At 41.7% G+C, this 19,672-nt stretch overlaps 1 protein-coding gene across 2 annotated transcripts in view; it reads right to left on the bottom strand.

The window, feature by feature from the left end:
* Positions 1-1,082: 1,082 nt before the first annotated feature.
* The window catches only part of FAT3 (FAT atypical cadherin 3), a 336,114-nt gene continuing 317,524 nt past the window's right edge, over positions 1,083-19,672 (bottom strand). Inside the window, exons 22-27 of one of the 2 annotated variants that reach the window (XM_075727095.1) lie at positions 12,620-12,773; positions 10,908-11,563; positions 8,637-8,750; positions 4,835-4,894; positions 2,164-2,199; positions 1,083-1,702 (exon numbers count right to left, since the gene is read on the bottom strand). In XM_075727095.1, coding sequence (XP_075583210.1) covers positions 1,083-1,702; positions 2,164-2,199; positions 4,835-4,894; positions 8,637-8,750; positions 10,908-11,563; positions 12,620-12,773 — 1,640 coding nt within the window. The remainder of the gene's footprint in view (positions 1,703-2,163; positions 2,200-4,834; positions 4,895-8,636; positions 8,751-10,907; positions 11,564-12,619; positions 12,774-19,672) is intronic. The other variant, XM_075727102.1, reaches the window with a different exon arrangement.

Consider the following 19,672-nt stretch of genomic DNA (forward strand, 5'->3'; position numbering starts at 1 on the left):
TTTACAGCAGCTGAGAATTCATCCCGTAAACTCTTAAGGATGGACATTTGCCAAATGATGTTAAGCTAACGATTTGAGGTTACAGCAGCGTTATATGCATCTTAATTGCAACTAATTTTACTGCAATAATTGTAGCACGATGATTGCTGTTAAAGATGTGATTGCCCAAGCAAGGAATTTAAAAAAAAATCAGCAGCACTTTGTAGACAGTTAGGTTTCCCGATGTTTTCAGATACATGTTCACATTGCATACGGAAGTCAAGGGAGGCTGTGCATATGCAGCTGGGGCAAAACTGGGCAACTACTGAGCCAAACTCTGACATTTCTAGAAACCCTCACGAGTGAAGTTATGCACACGTACCTGTCATCAGTTTTTAAAAAATGGCAACCAAAGTAGGACAATTTGGAGTAAATATACGCTGTATATACATTGCTCTATATGCACACAAAGTAGAATGAAATGCTATGTAACAAACAAAAGCATAGATAAATATCTATGGACAAATGACTGGTTGCTTGTCTTTGATAGGTCAATTTGTAAAAGCTGTTTTTTTCAGCCATCTGACGTGTTGTACACAGCAGCCTCAGTGATCAACGATCAATTGCTTTTACTCTTTCACTGACATAAAATTTCATGCAACAGTGCATCTTGGAATGATCCATACCAGTTTCTTAATACTGTGGGGAGGTCATAACACTGTAACACTTTTAATAATACAATACCCCCCACCCAAAAAAAAAATCAAACTCTGGGGGAGAGAAAGAAATTATTTAGCAATTATTGTTCCCCCCTGCCTCAAAAGCTGAGTTTTACTCTTGGTAATAAATAGAAGGTACGTACTCTCCAGATTGTCTAACAATTTTGTGATGTATAATACTTAACACAATTGGTCTCTTCGTGTCTGCACGTACAGTATCATTTCTGAACAAGTTAATAATGGGTTCTACTGTATTTTTGCCTTGCCCAATATATATAATACACCTTCAGCAAAATTTCTTCTCAATATTTATACTATTAATTGGACCAAATAACAAAAAATAAAAGAAGAAGAAGAGGAGGAAGAAGAAGAAGGAAGCTTCCTTTACACTTGTGTCTGATGCTGGGTCTCCACAAATGGAATGTGAACATTTTCTAGGTTGAGTTCCTCCACACTTTCATAGTCACTCATGGCTACTTCAGAGTCATCAAAGCCGCAGCTGGCTGAGACATCAGAGGAGGAGGCATCTAGAGAGTTGTGCAAGGATAAGGGCATCTTACCTGCACTAACGTTTTCTGTGTTCTGGCTTGGGCCAACAGCAAAAATACTAAATTCGTTCCCAGTCTGAGACCCTGCTGCGTCCATCTCATTGGGGAACTGGTGAGGAGGGAGGTATTGGCTAGGGTGGAAGTGCGGCCGTCGCCTGCAGTCGGGGCTGAGCGTACTTGCCATTGAGACCGGCTGCGAGGGTGGGAGGGTTTCATATTGGTCCGGATAATCCTCCGGAAGAGGAGGTGGTAACTGGTCCTGGCTTAAAAACTCCTCTTCATGAGGGGGAGGGTAGTCGCTGTCAATGTCGTAGCCACCAAGGTAGTAATCTGTTTCCAGCTCTCTGGTACTGCCGTGATGAGCCGAGCCTCCATCTGCCGTCTCAAAGTTGGGCACTTCCTCAATGTCGGACAAGCGAGCACTTGGCATCCAGTCAGAGGTGTCCCAATGATACGCTGCAGCAGGAAAGAGAACCACAGCACTCCGTTAGGATGGGGCCACTAATGGAAACAGAGTCCTGCATGCACTTGCCTCTTAGTCCTCACAGCACGTTCAAATAACAGCATGCGCAACAGGCAATCGACACAGGTCATCCATGCTCTGACCGGAGGGGCAGGGGAGGAGAACAAAATTGTGTTATGATGCTAATGCAAACAAGCAAAGAAACAAAATACGGCCACTCTCAGGCATTTCGCTTTTTAGGATGCTAGTAGGTTGTGCAAGCAAATAATCTGATTGTCTGAAAACTGGATCCTGAAATAAAAAAAGTGTCTGGCCGTTCTCATGCAGCATTTGAGCCCAACAGAATTCAAACAAAAGAGGACACGTGAAGCAGTTCAAGAAAAAAACAGATCAAGTTGGTGCCCTGCCCACCCCAGCCCAGTCCAACAGTCAGAAAGTGTCTCAGAAAAATCACCTCTGTTGTAGTTCTGTCCTTGATCCATAACAGACACTGTCAGATACAAAGTGAAAAGTAAAAACTGGTAACTCAGAGTTTGTTACCAGCATAGTATTACACGTGAAAATACAAGACTCTGCATGCATATTTCTAAAGAACAGCTGCCTCGGTGTCATTTTAATAGGATTTTTAATTGTTCTTTATTTTAGCGTACAAGATAAGCTTGCCCAGTCAAATGCAGACATACATAAAGAAATTATTGTCATGTGTATTATATTCCTTTTCTATCATATCTTAATTATTTACCCTCACTGAACAGATATGGAATTACATTAGAGATGGAATTCTTAATACAAAAAGGGCTATCCACCATCTCTACGGTTTATAAATGCAAAGTACATTTCTCTCTCACTTGTTCACTTTGAAACAGAAAAATAAGAATCTACCATTCTCAGGGCCGGTTCAAACAAATCTGGGCCCACCTGGGCTCAGATACCATGGTGATGGGCACGGTATAAGAACCTGAATAGAATAGAATACAAAGCCATTTAATGGGGCCATCAGCTACAATGCCCCGCAACCCCATACCCACCTCCCACCTGCACTGCCATGCTAGCTGGTGGGGAGGGAGGCATTCCAGTATGGAGAGGGTGCAGGGGTGGGGGAGAGAGCAAGGAAAGAGGTTTTATGTGAGACAAGAGCAGGGAATAAGCTGCAGTGTTTTCTAGATGAGATGCTCTTGTTCAGCCATATGTTATTGGGCTTCATGCAAGAAGTCACTGGGCAAGATTTCTGGACTGCACTGCTGGAGGAGGTCTGGCTGGATAAATAGACCTTTATGGCATTACAGTACTTAACCTCTGGGTCTCAGGCACAGACGAGGACAGAGAAGGCTATTCTCCAGGCCTCCATCTATTAACACCACTCTTGCCCTTGCTTATCACCACACGGCATATGTGGTGATGGTGATTTCTTCATTAGCTCATTAGCTAGATGGTAGCTTTCTACCTGCTCTGCGTTAGCCTGGGGTGAGGAGGGTTGGGGCTACTGCAGGTTTAGCAGCAGTGTCTGAACCGGCCCTAACCACTCTTCTCCTTCTTCACTTCTCTCTTTTTTTGTAAAGCCGTTTTTGCTGGTTTTCAGTCAGTGTGATGACATTGGACCCGAGATGCATCAGGTAGCTCTGAGCTGTGTGGTTTCAGGATCCAGGAGAACCTCACTAATTTGCTGACTTGCACAACCCCTGGCAGCTCCCAGGGGAAGAAGCCCTGTACTCCCACGGTTCTGTGGCAGCAATGCTACCTGCCATGTACTGGGAGCTCCAGTGCAGCCAAAGATTCACTGCTTTCACCAGCTCCACTGCAGAGCATGCAAGGTTCATAAGTCTCATATAAGGAACTGGGAAGTGGGCAAAGCATTTTCAGTGACAGCCTCAGGAAACTGCTGCCAGACTTGCTTTTTCTAACCTGTAAAGCATGATGGGGAGCCAATGTGTTTGCTTAAGCTTTCCTTTAGGAAGGCAAGGCCATTTACAGTGTCTGTTCGTTCATTTCAAGGTTATTTTCTTATCTTTTGAGTGGGACTTCCTTTTTGAATTAACCTTGGCTTGTTCATTTTATTTGATAGTGAGAAGAATGGCACTCTTACACTTCAGGAAATCAGTAAATACACTATAGACAAATACTCAAGTGCCATCACTAGCTAGGAGTAAAAGTGCTTTTCAAAATTACCATGACACTGGCTCAAGAAAAAAATCAGTCATTTCACAAAAATAATTTACCTGATCATCTTTAAGCATTCTGCAGACTGGATTAGCTGAAGTCTGCAAAACCTGGCTTAAATTTGCTGAATACAGATGAAATTTTGGACTTGTGGATAACTTTAGCTGATGTTGAGATGACATTTTCCCAAGGATGAGATAAATGCTGTATAAATAAATAAAAGTAATGTTTATCTATGATACATCACATTTCCTCAGTGCTTTATGGAAGAGGAAAATAGTGATATTCCTGTTTTATAGGTAGGGAAACCAGTTCATTTGTAACAGATGTGCCTGAGGTTACCCAGGAGGTCAGTGGCAGAGCTGAGTGTTGGGTCCTTGGACTCAACTGCCATGTTCTTTTCAATGGGCACATCAGCCCCAGGGGAAAGGCAGTGGCAGGCAGGCTGCCTTGCTACGGGGCATCCATGGAGTTGTGTCTACACGTCTTCTGACACTGTGTTACCTGGGAGAAAGCAGCCACCTGCCTACCACTGCTTTGCTCCTCTCCACGTTGCCCCACGGGAGTTCATAGCCCAGCTTTACTGCAGCCTGGGGTACTTTACAGCCTTCCTGTGGCTTCTCCTGTTTCCCAGCCACTGCAGCCAGGATAATCTCAATGATTTGGCTCCCTTATCAACCTAATCCTATTCTCTCTGAAAGCAATGGGAATAAGCAAGCAAAAACATTGACTTGAACAGAAGAGGATGAAGGCCTTGACACCTTTTCTACCACCTCCAATTACCCACAGATATTTTGTGGTATATCCACCTGGTGTTCTTGTGTTTGCTGGTGAACATGCTGATCTGCAAATCCCCATCCCCGCTACTGGTTTGCTGGTCAGTGTAGATTAGTGAGGTTCTGCTGGAATGTTTCACAATGAAAATAGGAAGCATTGTTGCATAACAAGAAAGAAAAAAATGTAAATACCTTCATTTTCTATAGTGTCAACTACATTGTTGACAAGCTGTATGACAGTCACTATGGAAGCTTGCAGGGGAGGGAAAGCAGAAAATAAAGGGAGGGGAAGGACAGCTTCAGGTTAGTATTTTAAACACACATCATATGTTAACACAATAAATTCTCTCAAACAGACAGAACTGACATTGAAAAAAAAAAGGCTGCCGACCAATGCATGATTTATGCAGTGGGTTGCAGGACATTTCATTTCAGATAATCCCATACATTTTCAGAGTGGTGATAAATTCCAAAGCAGCATTTCCAGAAAGGCATATGGGATGATGTGTATCACCTCATAAATTCAAGCAGACTGGCCAGCTGATTCAATTAACCAAAGCAGTATCTTGTCTACCTGACACTAATTTCTAATTCATTCTTGCTTAAAGGTCTCCAGAGATAGTGCCATGTGCTCCAAGGGATCATTATCTTTTAGACCATCACACTATCTGAAACAGTGCTAAGCTCAATCTATTTCTTAAGAGCAATGTTTTACTTATTTACTGTTTCTGCTGTGCCATGTAATACGTCTGGGATGCTAAGCAGTACTGCTATAATTAGGAGGACACATCCAAGTAGGTTTGGTTCAAATTTTGGTCTGTGTTTGATGAATATTTTCACAAATGCTTTCTGTGTTCTCTGTAGGTATTTTACCAAAACATGCTTTTCCCTTGAAATAATTAATATATAGACTGCACAGTTGTTTAACATGGAGGCCAACTGGCCTACAGTGTGTGGTCCTCTAGATGATCTACATTTTGGACCAACTAACAGCCCTGCCTTTGAAGACTTGAAATAAAACCCACGAAAACCAGAGGGAAAGCACTGGTTCAGTGGGTACTGGATCCGTCCCTTTTTCTTTGTCTTTCATTATGAGACAGACAGCAGGCTTTGGAACAGGCTAAGAAGGGGACCAGAAATGTTGGGCAAGACATACTTCTTTGTTTCACACAGCCAACAGACTCAGAGGTCAAAAGAAACATGTTAACACGAATAGTGCCATTCAAATACATGTTGAATATTTTGAAGTCTTTGTTAAATTTTGGGCATGGGATCAAGGATCTCATCCAATTTCTTCAGTCCTTGTGAAGGCTTCAAAAAAAAGCCTTGATAAACCAAAGAAACCATGTTCTATGTCTATGTTAAACATGTTTATGCCATCAGCACCATTGGTAATTGTACAAGGGAGACTTGTATTGGCTAACGCATAATAAACATTATGGAAAAATAAGTAAATCCATGTAATTAGCTGCTGCGTGGCAGGGAAAAGAGGTGGAGGGCATCCATAAACTGTAACAGGAGAACAATCGAGAGTGAAAAACGGAAGGTAAAAAATCAGGGCCAGCAAAGTCTTCATTGCAACTAAGGGTTGGCTCTGCTGGGAGCTGACCAGAGCACGTTCATGGAAGGGAGGGAAACTTCTACCCCAGGCCGCTCAGTGCAAGGCAATACCCAAATCCAGCATTGCTTCAGGGTAGAACGCTGGTGTCATCAACTGCAGTTCTTTGGACTTCCCAGCAAAACCATCCATTGGCCTGCAGTGGAACAGTAACCTCAAAAATATATTTTTGTCATGTCCCCTTTGTTCAAAATAGCTAACCATGGAAAACTGTAACTTGCCTTTGAAATGGCTTCTCAAAATGTTATTGCTGAAAGTGGGCAACTTTGTTTTTAAATTGGTGGCTAATAAAAATTTTTGCTTTTTGATCACAGAAAAACCTGCTAACTACTCTCAGCAAGACCAGGGGAGCTGAGCAATTTAAATGCAGTAGAAATAAGGTGGAAAAAAAAAAAGTCGGCTCAAAATCACACCCAAAAAGAGTTTGCAGGGTGAGACAACCCCTATTCAACCCAGCAGGAGAAGACTCCAAGTGCCGTGAAGAGGGTGAGTGGAGGCTGCCTGCCCCTGATCCAAACTGAACAGTGTAGGGCTGTTCACACCTTTGGCAGTATGTGTCCCAATGCTTCTCAGGTGCAAAACAGGTTTCCCCAGTTGGAAGCAATTAACCAGTGTCACAAGACAGTGCTGGCACAGTCATTTGTACAGCAGTGTGACACAAGCCTGTCCCCACTGCTAGCCATGTGAGCACCTGGCAGCATTGCTCTCGGCTTTGGAGGAAGGAATTTGGAGGAGGAGCTGCCTGTCCTGTCTCCCCAAAGAGTGTGGATGCTGAATTGCATTTGTGGCGGTTTCACTGACAACCTTTTAACCTTTGCAGGGATGTGAAGCACGAAGAATTAAAATGACAGGAAGGGGAATGATTAGTGGCTTCAAGAGGGATATCCATACATGTACGTATCCCCTAAGTACATGTATATGGGATATCCATTAGCCCCTATGTACATGTATATATAAGCATGTATATGCTTACTTATGCCTGTATTTATATTTAAGCTCTTTTACTGCAAACCCTCCTTGCTGCTGCAAGAAAACCAGAGCGTGCAGTCTTGCATTGACCTCTGCAAAATGACTCAGATGATTTAAGTTTCTTCCCTAATTCTTCCTGAAGATATGGATTTGTTTAGACCCTGAACTAGAATTGTTATCTTTAAAGGCCATATTTTAAATACAGCTTTCACAAAAAATGAGCAAGCACAGAAGGTCCAATCCAGCTTCAGTGGGTATTGTGTCACTGATTTAAATGGGGGCAGGATCAGATGCTTGAAAAGCCTAATTAGAAATTGGGAGATAAAAAGTAATTGTGTACAATAAATGATCAACTGAAAAATTATTCTAAAGGTAATAATAACATGAATATATATTATTAAAATAATAATAATTATTCTAAAAAACACTAAAGGTTTTTTTTGGGGGGTGCAAGGGCAGAAAAGCATTGAGAAGCTTAACAAAAAAATATTCATGACGCTTCAGCCACAGCTGAACCAAAAGGAACTGCAAGTGCACTTCTTTCTAAGTGCTTTTTCCAATATTTAGGAGTACCTAGGGAAGAGCTGCATGACATGACTGAGGAACTGAGTCTCCAGACAGTTCATTAACTGGTGGCTGAGGAAACTAAGTGCAATTTCTTTGTGCTAATCTTTTTCTGTGTATCTGAATAAGGCTTCCCTGACATCCATCATCCCTCCCTGGCAGAAACACCTTGCCTTTTCTCAGACCCACCGCTCAACATACATGTGCTGTAGGAACAAAGGTTTGTTCTGACTTTGTAGGCCTCTTTCAGGCTGTGTATGGCTCTGCCCATGTCACCCACTGAGATAATGATGTAGGACATAAGAGCAGGCAATGAACATGCACCGAGCAAGGATTTAATGGTGCTCTATTGTTCACTGAGCTGTGATTGCCAGGGAGAGGCCAAGCCACCAGGGACTGGCTCATCTGCTTATTGCTGCAGCTGAGCACCAGCAGAGTTGTGTTGGGACCATGAATGAGCCCTGGCAAACGGTACGCAAATTCCCCTTAATGTGACTGATGAAACACGGAAGTCATCCTCTTCAAAGAGGGAAAATGATAGAAATTCTACATTTTACTTGCAACCTATTAGTCAACTTATATCTTGGCAATGTGACTCTTCTGTATCACACCTCTAATTCACTGTAAAGCTTGGTACTGATACAACAGCTCCAAGCATCAAGATTTTAATTACATTCCTATAATTTAAAAAATGGACACAAAGTGAGGGCTTGAATCCAGGACTTTCTGACTTCTAGCATCATTAAAGGGTTTTCTAGACGTCACTTAGATGTTTTTAATAATATTAGAAAGAGAGTTAAAGAGCTTTGCCCCCATCATAATAAAGATAAAATAATTTCTTACCATTATCATCACCGGAATCAGACTGGAAGGAGCTGAGGGACTGTACTTCGGAGTTGCTGCCTTTATTACTTCCTGCAAAACAGGTCACTTCTTCAGCGTCATCAACCCCTTTACCTTCATTGACAGCAAAAACAAAGCAAAATGGTACTCTCTAGGTATGCATGTTTGTCTATTTATACCACAAAGCCATTCAAATCCTGCCAACAAGTAGCCTTCTATTATTTTTGTCAGAATAAAATTATTTCCTTCAGACAGAGAAAATGACCTTTTGGTCAAGAAGGCAGCGGATGAAGATACCTAGACTTTTGAAGTGTTTGAAGCCCAAAGAGTCTTTCAAGTGGCTGATACCACTGTAATCAACGAAGAAACATCTATATTCAGTACTGCCTTTTTAGATGGCATGTAGTCTCAGCAGCAAAGAAAACGATGACTTAAAATATGTGGTATAAACATCTTATACAAGAGATTACAGTTACATTTATCTTTAGTGTTCATTTCCTAATATGAGAGCCTCATTAAAGGCTCATTCAATGCTCAATAGAGTTATTGTGCATCTTTTTATTCATATCAGTGGCCCTTGGATCAGATTTTAATGGCTCCACCACTGACATATAATAGATTATGCTTCAATTTACATTGCTTTTCATCAGGGACATTCAGTCTTGACAACTCTTCTACAGTTTAGAAATGTAACTGCAACCTATAGTATAAATTTTCATGTAATTAAACACATATGAATAAACACATTCAATTGCACATTATATGAGTGATAATAAGGAACACAAAAAGTTATCCTCCTTGGTAAGCACTGAGATAGATACCTGAGCTAATTATGAACGAACAAACTCAGGTGCTGACAACATGTAAGTACAGCTCTCCACCTGCTAGCTTTTTTCTAGCTTATTTCTACCCAGCATGGGGCACCTCCATACAGTAAGGGCTGATTTGCTCCTGCTGAGAAGCAGGGTATGTAGTAGATGGAGCAAGTGCTGCAGTAACGAAGCTGCACTGCTTCCCACTCCTTGACAGCTGAGGTCCGTCTCCATGGCATGGCCTCATGCTGTGCAGAAATTCATACAGATAACAGCAGCGTCTGCAGCAGAAACATCCAAGAGAATACAGAACAGAGCACGTACCAGGGCTGGCATGCTGATGCTTTCAATCAGCAAAACTATATTTAATGGCTAAAAAGGTCAACCACAACACAACTGTGAAATACAGCCCAAAGAAATGAAAATTAATTCCTGTTTTTCACTAGAAGACCTTAGCCAATGTGCTGACTTAGATGAAAATGTGCAGGTTAGGACACAGGTATGAGGCAGTGCCAGATTCTTCTCTCTTTTCTTCAATTCCTATTGCCTAAAACTATGGGACTATGAAAGTTTCTGGATCATGGAGTTTTATTTGACAGTCTAGATTAAGGTTGTGTTGCAGTGGGGTTGAAGATGCATTAGGAAAAACTGCTAAAAAGAGACAACATCATAAAAAAACCCCATATGCTAAAGCAAACATCTCCCAGTCCATATGACATGTTTTGACTTGCAAGGATAGAAAATGTAGAGCCGTAACTCTGTCGCAGCAAACTGGTATTTCCTGCTATGACAGCACAGGTGAAGTTTGCTGCATCTCCAGCAACTTGTTCAGGAATGGAGCGGGCACTGTGTTATCAGGTGAGAAACCATCAGAGCACAAACAGGGTAAGCGTGGGCATCAGAAATTTTGTGATCACTCTGATACTGAATGAAGATGGGAATGCAATGGACTGAAAAGGTGATCCTGTAAGTAGTGCATGATTTTCTGCTTCATTTCATAGATGCTGGAAGTAGAGAATATTAGTTCATTTGTCCCTGTTGCAAAACATGATTGCTTCTTGCAGGTTTAAATGTTTTTAACTCCCTTGGAAGACAAACTGCCCAAACCTAGCAGAGTTTATGTTTGAGAATTCTGCCCCAAATTATTTTTTCCAGTAGAAAGATGACTGCATTGCATCACTTGAAGAACTAACACTCAGAGCACTTACTCATATGTGCTTTCTGAACAAGTGAAATAAATACATTTAGTCATACTTAATGCATAGAATAGAGGTCTTGTATGCCTAGTTTAATTATAAGCTTTCAAAATTAAACAAAATCACTTATTGGAAAAATGTAACAATGGTAAGTGTATGAAGTTGAAGCATTAAGAGTACCTGTGCCACTGTACCTGCCGCACCCTGAAGGCAACCCTTACCTATGGCAAGGAAGAGTGAGAGCAGCAAGCAGCACTACTTACTTTCTGTCCCAGCATCCCATGTGCTTTTCCTGATGGAGTCACAGTCAGAGCGACAGGGAGACACAGCAGGCAAGTTTGGAGCTACACTGCACACCACCACACCCCGCCTGGCTGTCAGTATTCGAGGGGACTCAGGATGAAACGTTGTCATCTCCTGGTGCTCGACACCAAGCCCATCCACTATCTTGTCCAGGTTATTCCTCGAGTCACTCTGGAAGCATGGGGTATAGGCCATTGGCCTCACTGGGACCTGTGGGGGTCCAACCTCTTGGTAGATATTTCTGCTGTCTCCACTGTTCCTGATGTTCTTGAACTGGATGCCATTGCTCTTGTTGAGCAGGGCGGCAGTAGCTGGATCCTGTACGAGCGTGATGTTGTTGCGGGAATAGTTCTTCCTGAATACTTTCTTACGAAAGATGATAAAGAGGACGATCAACAAAAATATGACAAACAGCACCACAGCTATTCCTATCAGCTCCTCCTTGCCGACATATGAATGCCCAGCTTGTATATTGGGAACCACCACGGGGCGAAGACCACAGTATTGCCCCACATAGCCAGGGGTGCAGTTACACAGAAATGAACCAAATATATTGACACAGGAGCCACCATTTTCACATTCTTCTCTTTCACACTCGTTGATGTCTTCTTCACACCTTAAAAGAAGAAAAGGAGAGTTTGCAGAACACCTAGCAAACAGCCCAGCTTGTACATCATGACTTATCTTGTCAAAGTAGTACCATTACAGTTAACACTTTGCTGGTGCTTGGCAAATGATCCTATTGTTATCATATTATTTAATGGTATTTAATTTTTTCTACAGCTATTCCATGGCTTTTTAAGACAATAAAATGGAAACATCAGGAAGGAAATAAGAGTTTAAGGTATGTGATAGGAAAAGGCTCCTTGACCCCAATGAGGCTCACTGAATGTAATAGAGAATCTCAGCCTTTTTATATTGTTTTTGGACCATCCCATGGGATTCAGTACAACATATTAGGAGGATTCAAGGAGAAAATAGTTGAAAAAAATAAAGCAAAAAAATCAGAGTACTTATTTGAGAGAAGAGGAGGATATACTGACTGTAAAATTATTTAGGTCTGGAGATAAAAGGAGCAAACGTTAGAGAAGCAAGGGGAAAAAAAAAGAACAGGAACCTTAAAGAGAGAGGAGAGTTGGAAAGAAGAAGAGGTAATTAAAAAAAAAGCAGAACAAAAAGTACAAACAGTAGGCAAACTAGATGAGAAAAAAGCATGTTGATGGGCAGGTCGGGATTTTCTGTTTCTACATCAAGTAGATAAAGGCTTGGATTTTAAAAATGAATGCAATAAATTAGGCTTTTATGTCAGGGCTAAGGTGACTAAATAATTGATCCATTTAAAAAAAAAAAAAGATTACATAGCAGCTTCCACAGGCTTTATAGGATTGCTCAAAAATCCTCTAACACTTAGGTGTGCATATCTCAGTGAAAACTGTCTGGAGATAACATCCTGAAACAATAATTTAGGAGGCCAAGTTCAGAAAAGCATTTCTGAACATGCAAGCCTCACAGGTTTCTCAGCTGTCATTAGCTTAGACTTGAAATAAGCACTAAGTTTTGGATTATTTTTTGCTAGGTGAATCATAGCTTTTGGTTACAAAATGCCTGATCAAAAAGCCTGCCATCACTGAATGAAAAAGCTCCCGTTGCCCACCTGGAGAGGGTCACTTACGTTACTCCTGTCAGGCCATTTTTGCAGTTGCAGATGAAAGCGTTGCCGATGGGATCGCATGAGCCTCCGTTCCGGCAGGGATTTGGGAAGCAGGCTGTGATCTCTGACTCACAATTCCTTCCTGTAAACTGGGAGAGGCAATTGCACTGGTAGCCTGGGAGGTGAGGGACACAGAGAAATAAATCAGAAGCCTACCACTGTATCTGTCTAGAAGCAAGGGGATCCATTTGGCTACTTTACTCCAAAAAATATATTGTACTGTGGGGGAAAGAGCATGTTTATACTCATTCTGGTACGTCTGTGTGGTCCACACTAGTGCCAGTAGAGAGTTTGTGTATCTGGGATGTCTGGACAATTGGAGTTCATGTCTATGAACAGAGACCAGAGGAACTGCTGTAGCTCAGACCAGCCTGTTTGTCATGATTCAGGTAAGAATAAATGTTGTCCATGAACAACTTTGGGCAAAAGAAATATTCTAGATCGAGGATGAATCTCCCAATATTTTTGAAAATACAGACCATATTTGCTGATAGTGGCAGCCCACACTCCTTTAGGGGCTTCACTGAAGAACAAATGCATGAGCTGAAACCTTTTCCACATCTGCCTTTCACAAGGACAACACAGTAGGGATGTGACAGTAACAAAACACTCAATAGTGATACTTACCACTTTCATAAAGCGCACAGTCCAGGCATGAACTATAAACTACGTAATACCAGCTGACCTGGGCAAGGCCAGCCCTAATCAGAGCTGATTATGTGCAGTGTGTGCTATTAAGAGACTGATTAATCACTCACTGCAATACATGAGACATAACTCCACCCAAGTGGAGGGGGACCCTGTAGGGGATCAAAGTCACATTTCTTGTCAACAGAGGAGCAACATCAGAGTCAAAACCAGTTCTTGAAACCATCAGTTCACTCTGCCATGTATCAAACGACAACCTTTTTTTGTGATTTCAAATGGCATAATGCCATTAATAGAATCTTTATTTAAGGTCATAAAGAAATTCAGTGAGACAATGTGTCTCTTTACATTGTGAACTGGTTATTGAAATCTCAGTGCTTTTTCATTTCAAAAGAGCAAGGAACATGTAGATTGTGAAAGCCATTGATGGCTAAGGCAGTCCCTGGGATGGAAAGACTCCTAGATTAGAGATGTTGAACTAGCAAAATTTTCCTGGACATCTGTAAAAAACTTTGGCTGATTTTTTAAACAACTACTTACACAATCCAAATGCCCTAAACAGATGTGTAGGCAAGGCTCAAGCTCCTGTTATGGGGTTCACAAACTTACTGAATATAGCATATTAAGCAACTGGAACAAGGAACCTTCCTGCCATTAACACTTGCTGGAGTTAGAGCTGAAATGGTTCAATGCAACTCAATTCAGTGTCAAGATTATTTGAGATCAAGCTGATGCAGCTGAAATATCATCCCTCAGTGGTGAGCTTTTGTGCTGGTTTTGGCTGGGATAGAGTAAATTATCTTCATAGTAGCTAATATGAGGCTATGTTTTGGATTTATGCTGGAAACAGTGTTGATAATACAGAGATATTTTAGTTATTGCTGAGCAGTGCTTACACAGAGTCAAGGCCTTTTCTGCTCCTCAGCCCACCCCACCAGCGAGGAGGCTGGGGGTGCACAAGAAGCTGGGAGGGGACACAGCCGGGACAGCTGACCCCAACTGACCAAAGGGCTATCCCATACCATATGGCGTCATGCTCAGCATATAAAGCTGGGGGGAAGAAGAAGAAGGAAGGGGGGGGACGTTCGGTGTGATGGCATTTGTCTTCCCAAGTAATGGTTACACATGATGGCTGGAGATGGCTGAACACCTGCCTGCCGATGGGAAGTAGTGAATGAATTCCTTGTTTTGCTTTGCTTGCATGTGCAGCTTTTGCTTTACTTATTAAACTGTTCTTACGTCAACCCATGAGTTTTCTCACTTTTACCCTTCCAGTTCTATCCCCAGTGCCACTGCAGGGGAGTGAGTGAGAGGCTGTGTGGTCCTTAGTTGCCGGCTGGGGTTAAACCACAACAGCTTTTTAAACATATTATTAAAAACTTTCTGTATCTATAAATCTGACCCCCGACCCCCACCCCAAAACATATTTTAAAAGCCACTGTTCTAGGAAACAAGGCATGAATTTCCAGCACAGTTACAAGGAAAAGAATTTCACAGAATCAATATGGAAAAGTCCAATGGAGGCACGAGGCAAAGCAATTCTGCATTAAGACTCCCACATCTTTTATATCCTATCCAGTTCAATTCGCCTTGTTCAGTCACTCTAATTGAATTCTTTCATGAGGACAGGCTTTAGAGAACAAACTTGGAACCAGACTTGCTGGCGTATTCAGTCAAGAGTCCAATCCTATTTAATTGAAGATAAATGAAACAGATACTCAAATATCATGCTGTTTCGTTCTCCTGCTACAAGAAGGGAGATAGAAGCACTGGTGATTCCAAGGTTGCAGAGTTAGGAAGAGAAATTATTTGACTTTGGGGATTCCTAGAGAGCACGTTTGGTCAGCATCAGCAAGATGGGATTATTTTTTGGTGTTTTATACATATCTCACTCAGACAATGAGAACAACTTTCTGGACCTGTAGAGATCTGGGTCTGAAGAATTACAAAACTGTGACTGCACCAGGCATTGCATTTTGATGCCATCCCTATGGAAAAGTTATTGTTAGTTGGCAAAGTAGCTGATCTAGAAATACTGTAAGTAGAAATCACAGCATGAATAAATGAGGATGTTTCAGTGCTTCATTTTATGACTGAACAGTGACATCTATAGTTCAAAAATTTACAGTAATGTTTTATATATTTTTTTATGGTCTCGAGTTTAAGAGAAATGAAAATGTTAAATTCAAATATAAAACATTTGATTCGTAAACAAATCTGTCGCCTTATATAATAGCAGAATAGATATGTTCTTCTATTTGTTATCTGATATTTTCAACCTACATAACTTTAACGTGACTTTAAATCCCAACTTTCTGTACCTAAGTTACTAGTTGTCAGTCATTTGTAAGACAAAGCCTTTGAATCACTTTCTTTTCATGTCCTGTGTTTGTTTCAGCTGATTAAGTTCTGGGTTCTCAGTCTGTAATATATTCTGTTACATTTATTCACTGCAGAAAACTTGAGAAATACTGATTTGGTAAAAAAAAAAAAATACCCTTTTACCACCAAGTATAAAAGGAACATGGATTTATTCATTATTATTATTATTGTCTATTGTTTATATTAAGATGCAGCAACTTCAATTAACATTTTATACTAAGAGGAGATGAAACTGAATGCTCCAGATGGGTCAGAGCTCTACTGGGCAATGTATGAACAAGACCAAAATGAAAAGTCTGCTTCTGAAAGCCTATGTTTTTGACTGAACTTGATTTAATGATGGTGGAACAGTCAGATATTAGAAGTCTGAAGTATTCAGCATAGATTCTAAGTCTAAGGATAAAAGTTAGAAATAAAAAAGGCAATAAAACAAGACAGAATTAAATGACAATATTTATCACTGACTTTTCCTCCCATTGGAAGCACTGCCATACACCTGCCAACTCCGAGCCACTGGCAAAAGACACAGAACTTTCCTGTGACACACATGCTCGGAGCTGCAAAGCATTCACCCAGGAGGTTCTCCAACAGAGCAAAGCATATGTTGAAATTCATGGAGTAGGGAAGTGAAGAGCTGATACGATGGCTCAGTACACAGAAAATATCAACTTGGCCAGCAGACTTGCCAGACCTTTTATGCTTCCCCAAACCTCTCAGCAGAGGCTGTAATTTTGCCCACTACTGCACATTATAGCCACAAAGTGCAATAGTAAAGGAAACCCTTTTGGTCAGGAGTGCATCTTGGGTCTAACAAAGAATTTTTATTACACTTTTAATCTAATATTCCAGTAATGTATCATGCATTTCTTCCCACAGGTTTAGCACAAGAATAATAAGCAAACTTTCCACATCTGAGAACAACAGAGCCGAAGAAAAGGCTAAGTGCCCTGTCCTCTTGGCAGGGGATGGAAAAACCCTTTCAAGCAATCTAGGGCTTGCTCCTGTTCACAGTGAAGGCACTGTAAGTCTTGGAAATTCATCAATATGTAAGATCATACAGTCCATCTGAGTTCCCTCCAAGTGATACGAATATTTCATTTTGCACACTGGTGCTGGAAAATGTTGATGTGCATTCTCCAAGGCAGCAAATTTTGTGATGTCACCACTGTATTGCTTCAGAAGGAAACAGTGGGGAAAGATAGAAAGCTGTGGTAAACACATCTGCAATGCTGCTGGGGTGGGACCACAACACGCTCAGCATGTGCCACAATGGCCTGTACCAACAGCTGACCTAAGAGCAACAACAAGCTATGAGCAATGATATGGCCCTTTTAAGCTATATCTACATTAGCAAGCCCTGCAGAGCAACAGCAGTGAGTCTGTGGAGCAAAACAGTTGGTGCTGAGGACCCAGCACCCTCAATGCACACATTTCAGGGCCTTAGGATCACGTTAGCTGCACTCCTGGTGCACATGTTCCAGCTCAGCACCATCCAGAGGAAAGCCTGGTCCTGTCCTTCAAGACCTCACCTCTCCACAACAGGAATCAAAGCACAGAGAGAGGGTATGATCAGAAGATTCACATCAAAGCTCATTCATGATCTAAAACATTTATTTAGACATAGCCCTCTCTTGCCTACACATAGCCTTGGGCTTTCTGGTTGTTTTATAGGGCTTCTCTCATGCTCCTCCACTAATCAGAGTCCCTCCTATGTAGCTGAGTCTCACTTTCTCACTTTGACTCCAACAGCTTCTCTTCCTGCCTTGTTGGCATGTCCCTGTCCAGAGGAAAAGGGATTTTTCAGCCCAGACCTTACCAAAGGGCAACATGCTGTAAATGAGGACACCACACAGGCTTTCTGCCTATACCTATGTTTGCTTGGCACTTAATAAGCAGAGACAGTGGCAAAAGGCAGGCACGGTGCCATCAGCAGATGGGATGCCATTATGCAGTGAACGTCTCCGTTGGTAGCATTCCCAGCCTGAGCATCTGAATGTCTGTCTATCCTCAGGTTTACTTGGCTTTATTAAAGAGGATGCTCCAAACTGCTGCCAATTCTTTTTTTCAACAAGTGTATGCTCCTGTTTCTATCCATCACCTGCAAGAGGAGCTGGCTTTTATCTGTTATGTGCTTTGGCTTTTACAGTTGATCTCCCCATGTAGTTTCTTTCCCTGACAAAATCAACGTCCTTGGCCCTGCTCACATAGTGTTTCATGGCAAGTTAACTGATAAGAACTGAAGGTGAAGAGGACCTCTCCCAGCATTTGTATTTTGGTATGTTTATAGATACACCAGGCCACCTTCAAGAACTGTGTGTTCTTCAGCCATACATATTCCTGCCACTTCAGATGTAACTTATCTGTCCTCAAACAGATAATTGCCTCTTACCACTAGCTGGTATGAAAATGAACCTCAGTTTTTGTTAAACTGGTGCTTTCTATGAAAGGATTGGTGTGTGTGTGCTTTGAAACTGGGAATTTAAATCCAGATGTCTAAAGCATAACTATAAAAGAGATTAAACACCCCAAAATTTCTAAAAGGCTTTTAAAAACTAACTGATATGCATTTGGTATGCTCACATTACAGCATGCTGGTTTGTTTGTGTGTGTGAAAAAGTGAGATTGAGACCATAAGTAAGACCAGGTCAGTTTGTGACTACGGTATTAATACACCCATTTTTCCCTAATGCCGTTCTTATGAACTACCTAATCCTCAAAACCACTCCTGTGTCAATGTTGCCAACATGCTTTAAAACATTTATTAAAACCACCACCTAAGTGCCAGGTTGCATTTTTCCCTCTCTTTGGATTTTAACTCTGTTCACAAAAAAACTAAAAAAGAAAAAAATGAGGAAAAGGGAAAGCAATGACTTTCTGTCCTCACACTCTGCCCACAGTCCTTGACTCAGTAGATATTTCTGCTCAAATGCTTCATGTTCAAATAAAATTGCCTACTCATATAAGCCATTTGCTTCAATCAAAGCCAGATGTATATAGGACTGATCAAATTAAAAGGAAGTAGCTATACTTATAATTGCAGGCTTTACAAGCATGAGGTTTCTCTCTGTGGTTGAAAAGCTTGGCGCAGTGTTCGGATGTGATTACAGTAAAGCTTTCTATTGCTGTGATTGCTCATGTTGTTATTCATGCAGATAAACATACATTTACTATTGGCAGACCTGGTAACACCACTCTATTATTAAGGTTGTGTGACATTTCCTATTTTAAGACCTCATATTCAGCAGCTTATAGCTTAACCACACTTTAAACACTTGGTTGAATTTTCTTGGGAAATTTCAGTCCAAAGAGCCAAGCTGTTTCTGAAAGTCATGCTGTCTGTCAGGTTTCAAAATGCTAATAACTTTCTTTAAAAACAGCTTCACTGACCTGTGTTTATGGGTAGGGCTGAAAAGTCTGGAGGAATGTGGCCTGTATTTCAGGGCTGTGGTTTCCAGTGTCTCCAAGAAAATTGTCCTGAAGCCGTATACAGCTCTCTTGAGTCTCCTGTGCTGTCAGAGCTGGTCCCCCTTTCCCAGCCCTTTTTAAGCATGCATGGGATCTCCCCAGGAGGTCCCTGGACACACAGCACCCTCTCTCTAACCGCCCAAAAACACCGGGCATACACTGCTGCCGCGGGACTTGGTTCGGACCCGTGGGAACACGAGTGCAAGCAGAGGTTCATGCTGCGGTCGCTTTCAGCTGGCCCAGAAACCAGATTTTGAAAACAGAGAGGTTTTTCTGTGCTCTCAGAGATGTCTCAGGGTGTCTGAGCTACCCATATATTCTCCTGCAGGCTAAGATTCACCTCTTGTCCTCCTGTTCAATATGCAGAGAGGTCAGACAGAAAGAGCCAGCGTGGGTCAGCTAGCCCTGTGCCAACTCTCCTTTTGGGGCAATATCTTTGCAATTAGTCCCAAGCTCTGTGCAGCCCATACACAGCACTGTCCCTGAGTCAGGAGCTTCAAAGTTGCCGTGAATTTACCC

Source organism: Pelecanus crispus, chromosome 1, assembly GCF_030463565.1.
Source record: "Pelecanus crispus isolate bPelCri1 chromosome 1, bPelCri1.pri, whole genome shotgun sequence".
NCBI lineage: Eukaryota > Metazoa > Chordata > Aves > Pelecaniformes > Pelecanidae > Pelecanus > Pelecanus crispus.